The sequence below is a fragment of the Dermacentor variabilis genome, chromosome 7 (genome assembly GCF_050947875.1).
Source record: "Dermacentor variabilis isolate Ectoservices chromosome 7, ASM5094787v1, whole genome shotgun sequence".
NCBI lineage: Eukaryota > Metazoa > Arthropoda > Arachnida > Ixodida > Ixodidae > Dermacentor > Dermacentor variabilis.
The window spans coordinates 61784136-61803222 of NC_134574.1; the positions used below are offsets into that span (position 1 = coordinate 61784136).

Below are 19087 nucleotides of genomic sequence, written 5' to 3' on the forward strand. Positions count from 1 at the left end.
TGCATGCCATTGTATATGTTCTTGAGGGGGCGTGTTCACTCATGTATGTCCATGTGTCAGGCGTTTTACAGTCCACACATACTTGCATTTTCGCGCATTTCATGAGGCTCGGCAAGCTTCAAGCGAAGCTTTTCAATTAGGAATTCCTATAGCAATTGCAATAACTTTATTGAACCACACACGACATCCATGATTCTTAGGAATATCATTTATTCGCAGTGAAGTTGCTAGATTTCTTTGAAATAGGTTGGCTAAGTTGTTTGCGCATATAGGAATACGCTCACTGTACGCAAACTTTGAATAATATAGTCATTTATAAGGCATATTGCGCACATGGTTCTTTTGGATAGTTATGTTGTGTCCTCTGCATTGGTAGAATCGTGCCACAAGGACAAGTTTACGTCTGGTATTTCCGTGCACGCCACCACTTTGGTTTTGCTGTAAATAAAATAAATACAGGTAAGTAACACGAAGCTCGATAATTATTTACCAATTTATGGATTTTATGACTGCGGTTGTAGGAGCACCCCAGCCGAATGCGCTTGTATTCGATATGAAGCAGGCGACTGTCAAAACAGAGTGAAGTTATCTCATGGATATCTTCTAACAAAAATAACATTATTTTTGGCAAGAAAGACCACAATTAGCTTTTTCCTCAGCTGGATGTGTGACTAAGAACAAAGCATGGCAGGTTTGATATTGTTAAGGAAAGCTTTTTGTAGTCGAGAGAATTGGGAAAATTGTGAGTACAATAAAGCGTACCTTTAAATTGAACATGTCCTAATGATTTTATATCATTTATTTATTCTTGCGCCTGCGGTAATGTGTTGTTAATCTCTATCACCGCGTGAATCTAGCATAAACATTTTTGAAGCACTCAACTTCTACGCCAACGAAGTTCGTAGTCATCAAAAGATGCTTGTCAAAGCCGAAGTTACGAAATTGAGTTGGTAGCTCAAAATAGAGATTGAGTAAAGAAATTACAATTTAAAAAAATGTGGATCTCATGTATGCAATAAATTACATGTAATACATAAACAAGATAAGTTTTCAGGTATTCAGTTACGAGTATTGGTTCAAAGGATAGCGAAACGTGGTCGGCGGTGACCCAGGATTCCATTGTGGGGCGAGAACATGAAATTTGGGCGAATCGGACACAATATTGACTGACGTGGGACAATGAATTCGCACAAGGAATACTTAGTCAATGCAGACGTTGTCCCCAAATAGACCTAGACTATCACCTATTTGTTGACTTGTCCTTTCGTTTGCATATACTATGAAGAGGGTGGTCAAAAAGTCACGTTAGCTATATTTTACATTGTGTCCCGGGTGTGCGTCAACAACAAAAAAAGATTTGCGCGCAAGTGGCCACGGACACTAATGACAACATTGTGTGGAAAATAGACATCTTGTGTAACACTACTTCGGCGCGAAGGGGCATCAACATATCTGGGCGAGATAGCCGACGAGCTTCCCGTGAAACTATGCGAAAAAGTGCCAGTGCATACTTGTACGTGCACCTCACGCAAAATCCGGGTTTGTCTTGGGCGACCGCACATCTGACTTTTAATAAACCGTTACACTCTCTTTATTACTTAAATGCACGCATGTCTTCAATTTACAGTGTCATTATTGGGCATAATCTGTTAGCTGAACCTGACGCAAATGAATGGCAAGACTATCGGCGGGCTTTCGTTACTCACTTGCTGTCCGGGCGAAGGAAGACATCACGTTGAATACACGGCAAATCTTTGATGTTCTGGCAGAAGACTGAGGCCAATGCGACATTCCGAATCGACTGTAGTTGTTCTACTCCCGTGGTACACACATAGAAACAGAGAAAAATGCAACACCAAAAGGTTAAGCGCTTTACATGTAGTGAAAATGCCAGCAATTGTAAAGAGCTAATACAGGGTGTCCCAACTAATTTTCTGGTGCCCAGTAGGATGATGCTTCTAAGCGCTTGTTGTTGGTAATCGTGGAACAAATCGTGTGATGTTTCATTCATTTCATTATAATCAACAGCGAAGACTACGTTACTTTCGCAAGTATTACGACGAGCGAAAGAAAAGAAATCCACAACTTACGCGAAGATTGAGACGCTGGACACGAAGGTTCCCTGTCAAACATTTTACGTCTTAGCTATTCCTCCTTTTGTTCTGACTTGTCCAGTATAGTATACCACCTTCGCAGTATAGACTAATAACTAGGTCACACTCTTGTTCAGACATGGTTAGAGTTTTCTCAATGATGCTAACACGCATATATAGTGACCCAGCAAAGTCGTTTAGACATGATCGAAAGCGCCTCTGTAAGGTGCATGTCCCACCTTCAGAATAAATTATTTCTTACAAGATGAAGATTTCTTCCATTGCGAATCAGTATTCGAGCTTCCAACAAACCCTGCTGAACTGTGACCAATGTGAGGTCATACTTGATACTCGATGCGGTTTTTATTAGTAGGAATTTTGTATGTTCCATAGTGGCAACACCTTTTTTCTATAGTGCGCTGGAGTATATTTCCATGAAACAACGCATGCATGAAATGTAAATTCGTGTTAGGTAGCCTAAAGGCGTTTTGAATTAGGATGTAAGTATTTGCCACAGAGCAATTACACTTTTCCTTCCGATTTGCTTTCACAGATAAGCCATTCGTGTGTACTTTGAAGAAAAAGATTTTTGCGGTGGGTGCTTCCGGCACTGCGTAATAATTTTCAAGAGATCTTTTTCTAGGCTTACGCGATCAGGTGAACGGTATGTGTACGTTAAAACAAACGCCTCAATGAAGCTTTTGAAAATATTCCTTTCAGCTTCATCACCGAAGAACCATGCAGAGAACATCACAGGCAGCAATACGCATTAAATTTACATTTTATGTAAATAACCATTTATCGTGCGGTCGCCTTTCAGCAATCCATTCGCACCGTTAGAGACAACACAGATGTCCCCAATCAACTTATATGTGTAGCCGCCAGTGGAATCGCTAAAGATGTGCTGGTTAACGGATCTGTTCTGTCCTGAATTGCACAATGAGAGAACAAACGCTATCAAAATATCCTCAGTGCTCGAAATATGCATCTTGAAACTCATCACTCCTTAATAAGACGGATAGCTCAATAGAAGCGCTTGCATTGACAATAATCTCCTACGTTCTGTGCCCAACTTTCTGTTGTTAATACGCACCCTGACTTCCCAATTGTGTGCCTAGAATTCAGAAAAATTCATCTTTCTCGCATACCCTGCGTTCTATTAACTTGTGACACCTCTATGACATGTAATAAAAGAAGCACATATTCACTACTAAATCAACGAACAAGAGAAAAGAAAATTGTTGCGGCAATGCAATGCAACATGCGTCTTTCAAAGGGCGGAAATGTATTGAAATGAAAGGCTATAATCTTTGCAAAGCACAACATGTAATGAAAGCTTTGGTACTATTTTAAAGAACATCCTTTGGTTGAAGTACCCATTCTTGTGAGCATATCATCTGTCAAAGTAATTTACGAAATTTAAATGCACAAAAATTTCATCCGATAATATTGTCACTAAGACCACGGTCATTATACCAAAACTCATTTCTCGTTTTCTTAGAGATACATAACATTTGCACCTTTGCCTCAAGACTACTGGATGCTTGCCTCGAGACTACTGGATGCTTACCTCATCTCCAGTAGAAAGCCAAGCAACTTAAAGGGAATTGTCCTAGTTACTATAGGCTGCCTTGGTCGTGATAGAATTATAGGAACTGTATCCTTTCGAAGCCGAACAGATTTATGCATATCACTTGTATTGATGAGATTATATTCAGACTGAATTTCTTATTGGTGATCTATCCGGCAGGCATGTGTGAATGACCATCTCTAAATTATAGCCACCCGTATCACGTTTGCCCTACGTGCACACAACACGGTCATATATTTCTTTCCTACCTCCCGGTTTTTTTCATGCGTCCTCCACTTCTTCCTAATAGGATTTTCCCGTTTCAAATTGTCTATCTACGCAGAGTGTATTGCAAAAAGGGTACCAGAGTACTTGCAGTATGGCAAAACTTTTTGATTTTTACTCTAAATTTCTTTGCGGTAAAACTGCATAAAATTCCATGTGCAAAAATTTCTTGACATGTATCTTTTGTATGTCCTAAATCCAACTGCTTTAACTGAGTGTCGCTTACACACACAAGCTGAAAATAGGAGTGCACTGCTTCAATTTGACCCAAAGGCCTCAAACTTACCTTCTGTAAAAGAGCCCGACTGGTTGCCATGCTCGTAGTAAAATCTGTCCCCAAATTTCAGCCCGTGAAATACTCTAGCGATGAACCAGGCGAAAGTTTCGCCAACCTGTGCTCCTTCAATTGGCTTTTCGCAAAGGCCCCCAGAATATAAGTCAATGTCAGCGACATTTCTGTTATTACGGAAATGAAAAAAAAGCAACAACAAAACGGGAATAAACGTCTGAGACAATTCTTTCGAGACGGTGAGCAACATACAAGTACAAGTGTGTAGCGAGGTTTATCACAGTCTCCAAGCGACAGCCAGGAACAGAGCGGCAGCAACGTTATCTCTGCTTGACGGGCGAACTGAGTGCGCGACACGTGATGGTGACGCAACTTTTTAGTGCCGTTCGTCTTCCTTACAGGTGTTTTGTTTTCTTATAATCGGCGAGTACGTTCACTCGAGAATTCTGCGATAGGTTTTGCCCGTTCAGGTGATTTGCGTCTGATGCACGCGCCAAGGAATTATTTTATAGGTAATGCACCTTGCCAGCGGCGGCGGTACATTTGCTGAAAAATGCTTCATAATAATGAAACGTGTTAACGTAAGGTAGAAGAAGAGGAAGTCGGACTGCCGATTACGTTGTCGAACACCAGTATTAAACTTTATTGTCACACGGCTGGTCTGGCCGCCTCCCTTCTGTGCCCAATCTAGGGAGAAGACCATACGATAGATCTTTTTTTGTTATTCTGCCGCGGTTTTTCTTTTTAAGAAAGAAAGAACATCTTAGAATTAAGGTTTAGCCAATTTGGTCTAAATTTTTAATCCTGAATGTTCTTTCTCTAGAATCCTCCCCTCTTGAAAACTAACCCACGGATGTAGCTCAGTCGTGAAGGAATTTATAGTTCTTTCAGGGAGCTTTTCTCAAGTTTTTCTTATCTTAACTTTTCTTCATTCTCTACCGACAATTTAACCAAATTCATTATCAACAGCAATCTTCTAATGCAATCCAATTCTTGGCCAATCTCCTGTAGTGGATTTGCGCCGCCACTGAAGGCGAACCTAACCAAACCAAGCTCTACTGCGAGCATCTCCGGCAATGTCCTATACCTTGAGCTATCATCCTTTCATCCTGTATATAAACGCAAACCATCGACGCAATAAGCATAAGGAACACATTTTCGGAAAAAACCTTGAGTCGTTCCTTTATTTTTGTATGCTCTCTTGAAGAGTTCCAGTCCACTTTTGTGTAACGTTTTAATTTTGTGTTGAATACAACGGAATCATGCAGCGTTTCTTGGGCCTACATCTCAAATTCTAGCGTCTTGTAAATAGAGAGTTTATTCTTGCGGCTATATTTCGTTGCTGCTTGCCTGCAGCATGATGCAGGACAGATGAGCCACACGAGAGACATAAGACGCTTCACTCAATCTCCCTGAATGCCGCACAGCTGACTGCACAACCACCCAGGGAGGCGCGCTGGCCGCGCGCATATATGCGCGTAGTGGGCAGTGCGCATGCGCGTGTACAGAAATGGCATGCTAAGTACGCGAGACATCCATGAGGTGGCATGGGTGCCTAATAAGCCACTAAATTAAACATTGCGACATTCCTTTACCTTGTCGCCCGAGGCAGCAAGCGAGGGCAGGCGAGGAGGTCAGGTTGCACTCTAGCCGTTTCCACATGCGCGAGAAAGAACGCGCGCTGCCAGCGGCGCTATTTTTTTTTGCATTGACTTGCGCCTGTGCCTTGACCGCTGTTCTCGATGGCGGCATGCAGTCCTGCTGTCGCAGCGATCCCCGTGATCATTGTTTTTGCAATCGCAGCGATCACCGCCATCGGACTGAGCAAACTCCACCGTCGAGCGGCGAAGTGGGCACATGTGGCCAGAAAGAGATTGCTGCAGACTATCGCTTTCCTTTTCCTTTTACCGCGCGCGCCGCTAGAGCCACCGGAAAATAGGGAGGGTCAATTAATTCCTTTTCACTCGATTAACGATTAAGCATTCATCGTTTAACCTTTATTCGATTAATCCCTTTGGATGGAAGGTTTTTCATCAATTAAGTCATTAATTGAAATTCTTGTCGTGTGCCTTAAAAAGCTTGCAACATAGTTATCTACATTTCTAGAAACCTATTTTAACGTTTGAGGGGTAGAGCCAAGTTAGAAATACAAGTGTTTGAAGTTTCATAAAGAATACTCTTCCATTTGTTAAAGACTAAATGGTGTTGGCCCTCGTCGCCTTTGAAAATATAAACAATATATATTATATAATGGCAATTTAGGAAGAATTAACCAACATACATTGCACCGCTCAATCCCGGTAATGTACAGTTAAATAATAAAAATGGCAAGAGTGAAAGGTGAAGTCCAACTGAAGTATGCAAGAAATTGCAATATGCACAGGGTGAAGAAAAACTGGTTTAGAATTTCAAGCCACATGCTCTTTCCTTCAGTACGAAGTAATGCCAATTGTCTGGGTTGTTTGGGCGAAACACACACCTTCATTGAATAGCCACACCATCAGCAAATGAGAACGGACGCTCGGAAGCCATATATTTCCTGCAATCGCCATGAACTCCATCGCTATGTGGAATACATGCTCCAAACCAGCTCGAATTCTGTGTCATGTCTTTAGTGTACTAGGAGTGAAACGCCGACCAACGCCTACCAACGACTGGGTTGCTATAGTATGCCTTAAATTGCGAGTACTCGAAGCCTCTGGTTTCGGGCTGCGGAGTGGCGTGCGGAGGAAGAGAGGGGAAGCACTCAGCATCACTCGGGACTCGCGAAAACAGCCGATAGTCACTCTACAGCCACACAATCGGTGCTCGTGCTCCGCCATTTTCATGACACTCCTGTCAAGCTCTAGAAAACGATTAATCGAACATGTATGATCGACTAAATCGAATATAAATGAAAGGTGGACATCGATAAAGAATGTTCGTTTTGCGGGATAGTTTTAATCTATTCATCGATTAATCATGCGTCGATATTACCAACCCCATGGCGCTCTTTGGCCAAACCTGGCCCTTGCGCCATAAAACACCACACATCATCATATTACCAACCCCAGTGGAAAAATGTTCAGAGTACCTCAAAGATACGCGGTATGCTGGCAACGTTGGGCGGTGGCAGCCAATTCCTCGCAGATTGCCTGCGCGCTGCAGGGGTGCACTGGGTAACAGATTGAGTTTTGCGCGCCTTGATGTCGTGTTCCGTCCAGCCATAGTGAACAAGAAGATATTGTAGTGGTACGGACGGTTTTCTCATGGATGCCACGAGATGGCGCCACTGCAGCTATTAGTACTGCGTTGGCGCGGCGGCCCACGGTTTCTGGCGTTTTTCCGCACGCAAATATTGGAGATTTCGAAATGATGGCTGCGGTTATCTAAACACACTGATCTTACACGTGTGATTGCTTATTATTTGCTGATTTTTCATAAATTCAGATCTCTTTACGAACTGATCATATTATACTATCTGGATAATAAAGGGGCCCTAAAATTGAAAATAATTTGTGATGCGTTTGTGGTAATATATTCACAATATATAAGAAAGGCACTCGTAGTACGTGAAGACGCTTGGGAAGCCACGCAAAGCGAAGAACGGAAGCACAGGTGGCGCCACCGCTTACCAGTTTTTGGAAAAGGTAGCCATGACGTCGCAAATTTTTATGGCGTCTGCTCGCGCTTAGTCAATATTTTATCGATATGGATGACGACAACATCTGGTAAAACAGCGAAAAATTTAGCAAGTTTCAAGAACCTTTAGGCGACGTTCGCACTTGGCCTCGAAGGATGAAGAAGTGACGAAAGCTGGCACAAATATGCTACCCGCAGGGCCTGAGCGAGCGGGCGGGAAACCAGGCGCCGACGCATATCGGTTTTGAGCCGATTTTTTCGCCGGGGTGAAAGCACACTTCCCTTCACCCAAAGCGAGACTAGAACGTAAGCACCCAGCCGTAAATTAAAGATGCATGTCAAAGTGTCAGCAGCGATGTTTATCGGCGCAGTCAAAAATTATCGCGTGCCATGCATTGAAACTATCAGCCTCAACAAGGACACGTTCTGCAAGAGCGACACATCGATGAATGTTAGCGAGGATATGTATATTAGAAGGAGATTGTGCAGCACGGGCTGGCGTGTCTTAACTTCTCAAGCTTTGTTTGCAGAGCGGGGCGGACTCACCATCAACGCTTCCTGGGCGTCCGTTTCTTCAGTTGCCCTTGTGACCGTCGAGAAAACCACACTGGCTAAAAAGTATTAAAACTGTACTTCTTCCTCTTCCACGATTAGATTTGAAGAGGGGAGCAGACGGCGAAGAGCCGCAAAATCGCTGCCTTTGATGGCAAATAGATGAATGAATTAATATACTGCTGTGCGCATAGTGCATAGATCTGGCGAAATCGGCAGTGGCGTTAGCAAAACATATGTGAGCACCTCAGACGAACGCAAAGGAGAATTTCCGCTCACATTGGTCTTCTCTTTTTTCCCGTCGCGAGTTTGAACGATGCCTATGAGAGAAACGACCTAAATGCAAAACAAACTTCCTGCTCTGTAACGTCACATTTACGGAGCCCGCTCTCGTTTGAGTAGCGAATTGTTGTTGTAGCCTGTGACACCTGTGGTTCCTACCCGCGATGGGGGATTGGCCAAGAAATGGGTGGTTTATTCCAAATTATTATGGAGCATAAATTTCCTAATATCTATGGGAATAGCACTGAATAGTGTAGAATTACCTGTTAAAATAAAATCAGGAAAGTCACATAGAATGAGTAGGGTTTCAGAAATGAAACTTTGATCTTTATTTTGCTTTCTTCCAATAATAAACTTAATATTGCAACATAAGCTATTGCAAAGCTTGGAAAAGAGAATGTTTCGGTGCGAATTTATTTTGTTTTTCGTTGGTGTCCGCTTAACGTAAGACTTCGAGTAACCGGCCACGTCCGAATGATTGTTCGCCAATAGATCATTTTTCTATTTTGTACCCAAATATCGTGACTACCAAAAAGCAAACTGTCTGATTATTTCTCTCGGCAGAGATCAACATATCTGTATTGTGTGCTAATGCTTTCATGCTAGTTGTTCAGTTAATTTATATGTTCATGCTCTTTGCGACTTAGGGTGCAGAAATTCATCGAAATCAACGGGTGTCTGAAGTTTGCATTTATTGCTGGAGCAGTTCTTTTATGAGTGAGACCATTCCAAAACGTAGCTGCATAATTTTTAATTCTGATGGTGACCCTTCGTACGACGACATTTCTGGGCAGCGAGCAAATCAGGCTATATGACAAGTGCCCCTGGCAAGAAAGTTGTGAAGCTCTCTATGGTCCCGTGGTAGTGACCATAGAGAACACAGTAGCAATGCTGTGAAAGAGGAAACTAAATTTTATTGGGCGAACCTGTGCCCACAAAAACAGGCTACGCTCAAAGAACGGCGACAGCGGCGAACACAGTCGGCGATCGTCTACACATGATCAGCGGGTGAAGCGCATCGGCTTTTATACAACAGTCGTCGAATGTTCCAGAGTAATCGCTGCGACCCGCGTGTCTTCCACAAAGTTCTATACTATTTGCGTCGCGCATACGTGCAATCAAATTACATAAACTTCGGTGACAGACGGCGGATGGAACCATCGATAACGCTCCAGAAACTTCCGGTACATGCAGACGCGTCCTGCGCTGTGCGATCGATAACATTTGTAAGGCGGTGACAAGCGGTCAACCGGAAAAGTTAAACAAGTTCACCTGTCGATACTCCCATCTTAAAAAGCATCGACCCGATGCTGCAAATAAACGAAAGTAATCAACAAAAAACACCCGTAGCAAATAGAAAAAAAATAACGAAGTTCGCCAGCGTGCGTAAAAGGGCTTAAGAAGCACCACACCGACCACTTCAGATCGTGCGCGCCGCCACTGTTAATGCGCAATGCTGTCTGGCGTGACCTCATAGTCCAGTTCGCCAATACGTCGGATCATATTCTAGGGTCCGTAATAGCGTCGCAATAGTTTCTCACTGAGTCCTCGTCGGCGTATCAGCGTCCAAACCTATACACGGTCGCCGGGCTAGTACTCGACGTAGCGTCGTCGGAGGTTGTAGTGGCGGCTGTCAGTACGCTGCTGGTTCTTGATTTGTGTTGCTCCTTGCACCGCCGTGTTGTAAGCAAAGGTTACGTACGGCAGGACCGCGTCCCACGTCTTATGCTCGACGTCTACGTACATTGCTAGCGTGTCGGCGAGGGTCTTGTTCAGGCGCTCCGTGAGACCATTCGTCTGCGGGTGGTAGGCAGTTGTCCTCCTGTGGCTTGTCTGGCTGTATTGCAGAATGGCTTGGGTGAGTTCTGCTGTAAAAGCCGTTGCTCTGTCGGTGATGATGACTTCTGGGGCACCATGTCGCAGTATGATGTTCTCGGTGAAAAATTTCGACAATTCTGCTACGATGCCTTTCGGTAGAAATTTAGTTTCAGCGCAGCGGGTGAGGTAATCCGTCGCCACAACGCTCCACTTATTTCCGGATGTAGAAGTCGGAAACAGTCCAAACAAATCCATCCCGATCTGCTGAAATGGTCGGCAAGGAGCTTCGATCGGCTGTAGTAATCCTGCTGGCCTTGTCGGGGGCGTCTTGCGTCGCTGACAGTCTCGGCATGTCTTGACGTAACGGGCGACGTCGGTGGTCAGACGCGGCCAGTAATACCCTTCCTGAATCCTCGACAGCGTCCGGGAGAATCCAACGTGTCCAGCGGTTGGATCATCATGTAGGGTGTTCAGTACTTCTGGACGCAGCGCTAACGGATCAACAAGAAGGTAGTTGGTCACGCGGTGATGAGAACGTCTTCACGAGCAGGTTGCTTCGTAGCGTGAATGAAGACAATCCGCGCATAAATGCCCTAGGGACAACGTCGGTGTTCCCTTCCAAATACATGACGAGGCCTTTTAGCTCCGCGTGTGCACGTTGTTGTTTAGCGAAGTCTTCCACGCTCATTATTCCTGGGAAGGCGTCGTCGTCCTCGTCGTCTTGGTGCAGCGGATCGATGGGCGCACGTGATAAGCAGTCGGCGTCAAAGTGTTTTCGTCCGGACTTGTAGATTACCGTGACGTCATGTCCTCTCAGTCTGAGGCTCCACCGCGCCAGCCGTCCTGAAGGGGCCCTTAAGTTAGCTAGCCCATCGAACGCGCGAGGGTCGCTGACTATTTTGGATGGCTTGCCATATAGGTAAAGGTGTAATTTTTTTGTGGCTCAAATGATGTCTAGGCATTTCTTTTCAGTCATAGAATATTTGCCTTCCGCTTTTGACAGCACCCGGCTAGTGTAAGCTATCACCCGTTCAAGTCCGTCTTTCCTCTGGACTAGGGCGGCATCAAGGCCAAGGCTACTGACGTCAGTGTGAATTTCGGTATCGGCGCCCTCGTCGAAGTGTGCAAGTACCAGTGTCAACTGCATCTATGGTTCGAGTTGTAGAAATGCGTCGACCTGCGGCGTTTTCCGCTTTAACTCGACATCACATTTGGTTAAATGTGTTAGCCGCTCCGCGATGCGGGAAAAGTTCTTGACAAAGCGGCTACTGTAGGCACACATGCCAAGGAATCTTGTCGATGGGGTGCGGGAGCGCTGCGATGGCAGCTGTTTTCTGTGGGTCGTGGCGGACTCCAGATTTGCTGGTGACGTGGCCTAAGAACAGAAGCTCATCGTAAGCGAAGCGGCACTTTTCCAGCTTCAGAGCAAGCCCTGATGACTTGATGGCTTTAGCACTGTTGTGAGCCAGCTAAGGTGATCATCGATATTTCCGGCGAAGACGACGATGTCGTCCAAGTAAACAATACAGGTATGCCACTTCAGTCCTGCTAAAACCGTGTCCATCACGTGCTGGAATGTTGTACGCGCCAAGCCCAGTTCAAATGGCACAAGCTTGAACTCATAGAGGCCGTCTGGCGTGATGAAGGCAGTCTTTTGGCGATCCCTTTCCTCAACTTCTATTTGCCAGTGGCCGGACTTGAGGTCAATCGACGAGAAGTATTTAGCGTTGCAGAGCCGATCCAATGCGTCGTCTATCCATGGCAGGGGTATACGTCCTTCTTCGTGATCTTGTTCAGTCGACGATAACCGACACAGAAATGTAGAGTTCCGTCCTTTTTCTTCACTAAGACAACAGGAGACGCCCACAGGCTTTTCGACAGCTGGAGGATATCGTCGCGCAGCATTTCGTCGACTTGTTGTCTTATAGCTTCACGTTGTCGCGTAGATACTCGATAAGGGCTCTGCCGCAGAACTCCAGCATACTGTTCGGTTATTATGCGGTGCTTTGCGACTGGTGTTTGTCGAATCCTCAATGACGCCGAAAAGCACTCTTTTTATCGTCGAAGCAGACTTCTGAGCTGTTGCTCCTTAATCACGGGGAGACTTGGATTTAGGTCGAAGTCTGGCTCGGGAACTACGGCCGCCGGGGTAGATGCGACAGAATCCGAGATGGCAAACGCATTGCTGGTTTCCAGAATTATCGCGATGTATGGAATCATCGTGCCCTAGTTGATGTGCTTGAACTCCTGGCTGTAGTTTGTCAGCAACAATTTCGTGTTTCCTCCGTGCAGTCGAGCGACGCCTCTTGCGACGCAAATTTCATGGTCGAGTAGTATTAGTTGGTCGCGTTCGATGACGCCTTCTACGTCAGCAGGTGTTTCGGTGCCGACCGAAATACCAATGCCGCAGCGAGGCGGAATGCTCACTTGAACTTCGAGCACACTCAAGCTGTGGTGACCTCGAGGGCTCTTTGGCGGTATCGCTTGATCTTCCGACAGCGTTACTGTCTTCGACTACAGGTCGATGATTGCGCCGTGTTGGTTCACGAATTCCATGTCGAGAATGACGGCTGATGAAAACTGTTGGAGGGCAGCGAAGGTGGCAGGGTAAGCCCGGTCATGAATGGTAATTCTTGCCGTGCAGACTCCAGTCGGCGTTATGAGGTGTCCTCCTGCGGTCCGAATTTGTGCAGTCTTGTGCGGTCCCATGCAGTCTTAACTTTAACTGGGCGGTGATGGGCCCACTCATGACGAAGTAATCGGCTCCCTTGTCTACTAAGGCGGTGACTGCGTGGCCGTCGAGAAGCATGTCGAGATCGGTGGTTCTTTGTCTTGAGTTATAGTTTCGCCTTGGCGTCGGATCATGGCTGCGTTGCGTGGACCTGCGGCTGGTACGTGGCGTCGTCAGGTTGTCTTTCGTCGGCGTATTCTTTGCTTCCAGACTTCGTCGGGACGGCGGCGTGTCGTTGTTATGTCGTCGAGGTAGCCTTTTCGTTGTCTTCGTAGGCGGCGGAGGATCTTCGTCAGTTCGACGAACCGTAACCGCACCTCCATCGGTTGCTGCTCTTAGTTTTCTGGATAAGGGCTCACGGACCGGACCCGGGCAGGGCCAGTGTATGGACGGTGCTGTGGCCACAGGTAGTGGCCTGGTGACGGCAAACGGGACGGTCATTGACGGCTCCACAGAGCAGCGGCGAGGTAGTCGGCGATGTCACGAGGGCGTTCACCTTCCTGAGGGCGCTGCTAGGGAACTCCAAGCGATCGCTGGACCGCTTCTTTGACGTTTTCGGCGATTGAGGCCAATTGAGGCTGCGATGAAGGGCAGAGCTTTTGAAGCTCCTCTAGTACGACCGCCCTGATGGTGTCGCGCAGGTCGTCGGTGGCCAGTGATTGAACACCGGCGTAGTTTGTTGAGTTGGTGCGGCGGTCAAATTGCCGGTTCCGCATTTCCAGTGTCTTCTCGATGCTCGTGGCCTCGCGAAGAAACTCGTCGACGGTCTTCGGTGGGCTTCTTACCACTCCGGCGAAAAGTTCCTCTTTCACGCCACGCATGAGCAGACGGTCTGTCTCCTCTTCAGACATTTCCAGGTCGACGTGGCGCAATAGATGGGTCATCTCCTCCGTGAAGATCGCGATCGTCTCAATGGACAACTGCGCTCAGGTTTCTAGTAGAGCTTGGGCTTGCTCTTTTAGCACGACGCTTGTAGATGTCGGCAGGAAGCCGCTGCGGAACAGCTCCCACGTCGGTAAGGTGACTTTTCGATTCTCGAACTACGTCCTGGCGGCGTTTTCCAATCCGAAAAAGACGTGGCGTTGCTTGTCGTGGCTGTTCCAGTTGCTAAACGTGGCGACCCTCTCGAACGTCTCAAGCCAGCTTTGCGGGTCTTCGAATGTTGAATTGCGAAAAGTCGGAGGCTTCCTGGGCTGCTGTAGCACGATGGGGGACACCGGAGCTGCTATTGAGGATGACTTGGCGACGATATTACTGGTGGTCTCATGCGAAAGTCCGTGCTGGGGGTGCAGTCCTTGCAGCCTGCTGCTACCTCGCTGGTTCTTGGCGATGTTGGTGTTGTCTTCCGCGTTCAGGCTTCGAGCACGGCTTTGTGGGGGAGTCCAGTACATGAACGAAAAACAGCTGCACCAGATGTCACGTGGTAGTGACCGTTAAGAACACAGTATCCATACTGTGAAAGACGACACTAACTTTTATGGGGCGAACTTGTGCCCACAAAAGCAGGCTACGCCTAAAGAACGGCGACAGCGGCGATCGTCTAAATCTGATGAGCGGGTGAAGCACGTCGGCTTTTATACAAAAGTCGTCGAATGTTCCAGAGTAATCACTGGGACGCACGTGTCTTCCACAAAGTGCTACACTATTCGCGTCGCGCATACATGTATTCAATTTACACAAGGTTCGGTGTCAGACAGCGGATGGAACCATCGATAACACTCCAGAAACTTCCGGTACATGCATACGCGTCCTGCGCTGTGCGATCGATAACATTTGTTAGGCGGTGAGAAGTGGTCGCCCGATAAAGAAGTACACGTGTAAATATTGATTGTTGAATTATGGGGTTTTACGTGCTAAAACCACTTTCTGATTATGAGGCACACCGTAGTGGAGGACTCCGGAAATTTTGACCACCTGGGGTTCCATAACGTGCATCTAAATCTAAGTACACCGGTGTTTTCGCCCCAATCGAAACGCGGCCGCCGTGGCCGGGATTCGATCCCGCGACCTCGTGCTCAGCAGCCCAACACCATAGCCACTGAGCAACCACGGCGGGTATTGATTGTTGTTCACGCTGGAAAATCCATAGCACAATATTTACAATATTTCCCGCCTTCGTCTCTGAGAGACTTACACGTCCACGTTTTTGACGTAATACAGGCTTCGAAGGTCAGCTATAAGGAAAGTTTATTTTGACTAAACAGGTAATAAATGAGCAGCAGTATATAGTAGTGAGGCAATCTTGATAAAGCTACAGGGCTATTATTTGCCTAATTTTCCTATCATAAACGTTTAAATAGCACCTAGGCCGACCAGCCGCGTACCTTGTGGTGAGTTGCTACGAAGAATGTACGAATGCCCTAGTACGACGCCTCAGAGATTTTTGAGCGTACCGCGGGTAACCTCGGGTTGTGCCCAATCTCGGAGGTCCAACCGAGGAATCAGGCGTTTTGAGTAGTGCGTCACTTCTGTCAGTGGGTAATGACGGCGTTTCTTTATTCAGCTTTGGTATCAAGAACGCCTACTTTTCCTACACTTTTGTGATGTATCAACCAGCATATAAAAGTAAAATATTGCGTGTAATTTCTTTTTATCTATGCTATATGAAACTGCGCTTTTTACGTGGTTCTAAATTTTGTTATAGTGGGCCTTTACCTGTGTGGTGGGCGGCTGTCACTTGTTGCTGGCCTTGTAAACCTTTCCTTATACAAGAAATTAGCTCTTATATGACTTTCTAAGGTAACAAGACGGTCGATAAAAATATTGGTATTATATTGCAGAGAGCTACGACACGACATCTGAATTATCTCGCAAAACGTTTCACGTGGTTTCCTCATTAGGGGCTCAGCAGAGCGACAACTGACGCTGTGAGAAAACCCTAGGCAACGTTATCGTACGCTGTGTACGTACCCATAGAGATGTTTGAAAATCTCTGTGACGTTCGATTCAGCCATCAAACCTGTTAAGTCTTCGAAAGTCGTCACGGTAATGTTCCGGCAGTGTTGCAAGTAGTCAACGTAGGGACGGATGCCATGGTCCCGGCCCCTCTGAATGTCGATGGCGAAAAGGTCGGAACCGTACGGCATGTGCGGCTGGCGGAATACGTTTCGTGTGACACTGTGGTCACCATACCTGCGAAGAGGAAAGTGCAGTTAGGTAAACAAACATATACAACTTCAAGTGATTACTTCACCGTAGAGTACGAAAGGAATACGTTTACCGTGACGGGCCTCTAAATTCAACTGAGCGTAAAAAAATATTCTGGCACTAATGACCTTTGAAATATGCGTGAATTATATATAAAAGGAAACTTTTTAACGCAACCCCGAACCGTGCATCCCGATCCACGCACGCCCTCCGCGTGGCGCACAGCCTTTGCTGAACTATTTGAACTTCTCAAAATAAAATTCGTAATCAATTCGTAAAGTACGACTTAGAACCTACAGACATAATAGAGTCGGATTGTTTTTTTAGTACACGAGAGAACATATTTCATTAAGCGAGAACTCAAACACACACCCTCTTTTTCAGCTGACGTTTGAGGTCTATCCCAGGAGCGGTGCGCCACACTCGGTTCCTTGCAATACCATCCAGATGGCGCTCGCCTCCGCGCATTCAAGGATCCCCGAAGAAGTCCAGGGTCTTTGAATGCTATCGCGTTCCACTCCTAAAGGGCAAGCTTAAGCGTCCTCCAAATTTTCAAGAGAAGAAAGAAGCGTAAGAAGGTCGAAAGGGGGGATAGCGGGGTACTGCTTATAGTGTAACAAATGTTTATCTTTCTTTATGCATCCACAGATGGCGCAGGTTAGCTCCTCGTAATCACGCCTCGATATGCCGTGCATTTAGTGGAACAATAAATATATAACGAACGATGGCGAACAAATCCTTAGCTCTCGTAAGAGGAACAGACTGGTTGCGAACGATGGAGCACTGCTCCTGGAGTGAACAAGAAAATGGAAAATAACAGATTTTCGGTGAAGTAAATAGGCTTCCATCAGCTTCGGACCTTCAGACAGCAAATTTCCAGACACCAGACCTAAAACATTAGGACTCAGTACCCTAACGGTGCAAAAGTGTGAATAAATCTAGAAGGAACAACGACGCTCTGCAAAGACGGAAGGCAGGCGTAAAGAGAACTTTCTCCTTGTTCGTTTTAGTGCTCAAATAGCACATTTTCTCAGAAGTAAATAGGGTTGAAGCAGCAGTCAGCTTGCGACCTTCCCGCAGTAAATTTTTGAACACCACACATAAACCATTAGGACTCCGTACCAGAACTGCACAAAAGTACGATTAAACCTGCAAGGAGAAACGGCGGTCTGCAAAGAAGAATGCAGGCGTAAAGAAAACATTCCTCTTGTTCGTCTTACGGTTGAAGTAACAGAATTTTGGTGAACTAAATAGGGTTGTAGCAGCCTTCACCTTGCGACGTTAAAGCAGCAAATTTCGAAACACCCGAGCTAAACCATTAAGACTTCGTACACCAACGGTACAAAAGTATGAATAAACCTGAAATGAACAACGACGGTCTGGAAAGAAACGCCGGCGCAAATGAACCTTCATCTTGTTCATGTGGAAGTTGGCCATTGTGCAAGATCGTTAGAGTGGCCTAAGCAAACAGAAATGTCAAAGAGAAAATCGTTCGACCACTTTAACTTTATTAGGCTGCTCTTGTTACGCAACCATGTTGACGCGTTCGCTGCCGATCGCAGGCGATTGCAGCAGGATAAGCCACGCAAACCAACAAGGCCGTTTGCACGCTAAGCTGTGGCAACGTCTAGCATTGCGTTAAACCTCGGCAGATGACGATGAACAGCACGCGGGGTCTGACACAGAAACAGCTGCTTTAAGATGCGAGCTCAACAGTGGCGCGATTAGGAACGCCGCCTGCGTCATTGCAGCACTCGTATCTCGAAGGTGCTCGAAATGAGACCGAACAGAAACCGTTCAGTTCTCACAGTTGGAAGTTTATGGCGCCATCCACTCGGGTCACTGCCTTCACCGCAACGTGGCGCGCATGTCTGTCTGCTCAGCAGGAACACCTAAATCCCTTGATAATTTGAAAGTAGCGACACCCTTTGAACTCTGCCGCCGCCGCGTGACCTCCTCGCCTCCTCCTCGCCCCTTGCGCGTTCCCCCGCGGCAACCAGTTTTGCCCCTGTTTTCCTGTACGACGATTGGTCTCCCAGCCATTCCCTTTGGAAACGCACGGATCTTGATTTTTGCTTGTGTTTTCTTTTTCATTCGCGCCATTTTCCTCCTGAGCACGGCTGGCTCGGCGCTTTAGCTCGGCGTAGCGAACGTTGTACGGTGTGTTTTCTGCTCTATGTGCTAGCGCCATGCCAGGCTGTTGCGCGTACAACTGCAGTAAGAAGCTTGAAGATGGTTATGCCGTTTTTATGATACCACAAGGAAAGGGTGACGTCTTGCGCAGGAAGCAGTGGCTGCCTGACATTGGCCGAAAGAACTTTGTTCCGACAAAGAACAACGTTGTTTGCGAGCTGAGGCGTCTTTCTTATAGCTCGTAGCAAAGCATCCCGTAATGCTGCACTTCTTTTCATTCTTACGGCCTGCTCACCAGCGTTTTTGTTGCGGTTGCCCTCAGTATGCTTAATATTCCGGAGCGGCTCCATCACCTCGCACGTCGCTAACTTGTTTTACAGTCGGACGTGCAGCAATATAGATTCTGCTTTGCGCCCTGCAAAAATTATTGGCAAGTATACCCGTGGTATTGCAGGTGATGAGCGTTAGCTAGTCAAGATTGAGTTTTGTTAAGTTTTAAGGCGAAAGCGTTTAGGTCTCTATGTTTCAAGGTCGCGTTGTAAACTGGAAATATCACGTGACCCAAG

The 19087-nt window shown here is 46.4% G+C and overlaps 1 protein-coding gene across 1 annotated transcript in view; it reads right to left on the bottom strand.

Annotated features, from left to right (window-relative positions):
• Positions 1-219: 219 nt before the first annotated feature.
• Positions 220-19087, bottom strand: part of LOC142588664 (chorion peroxidase-like) — a 72568-nt gene continuing 53700 nt past the window's right edge. The window contains exons 9-12 of the mRNA XM_075700487.1: positions 16152-16373; positions 4235-4404; positions 1707-1812; positions 220-438 (exon numbers count right to left, since the gene is read on the bottom strand). Coding sequence (XP_075556602.1) covers positions 351-438; positions 1707-1812; positions 4235-4404; positions 16152-16373 — 586 coding nt within the window. The 3' untranslated portion in view covers positions 220-350. The remainder of the gene's footprint in view (positions 439-1706; positions 1813-4234; positions 4405-16151; positions 16374-19087) is intronic.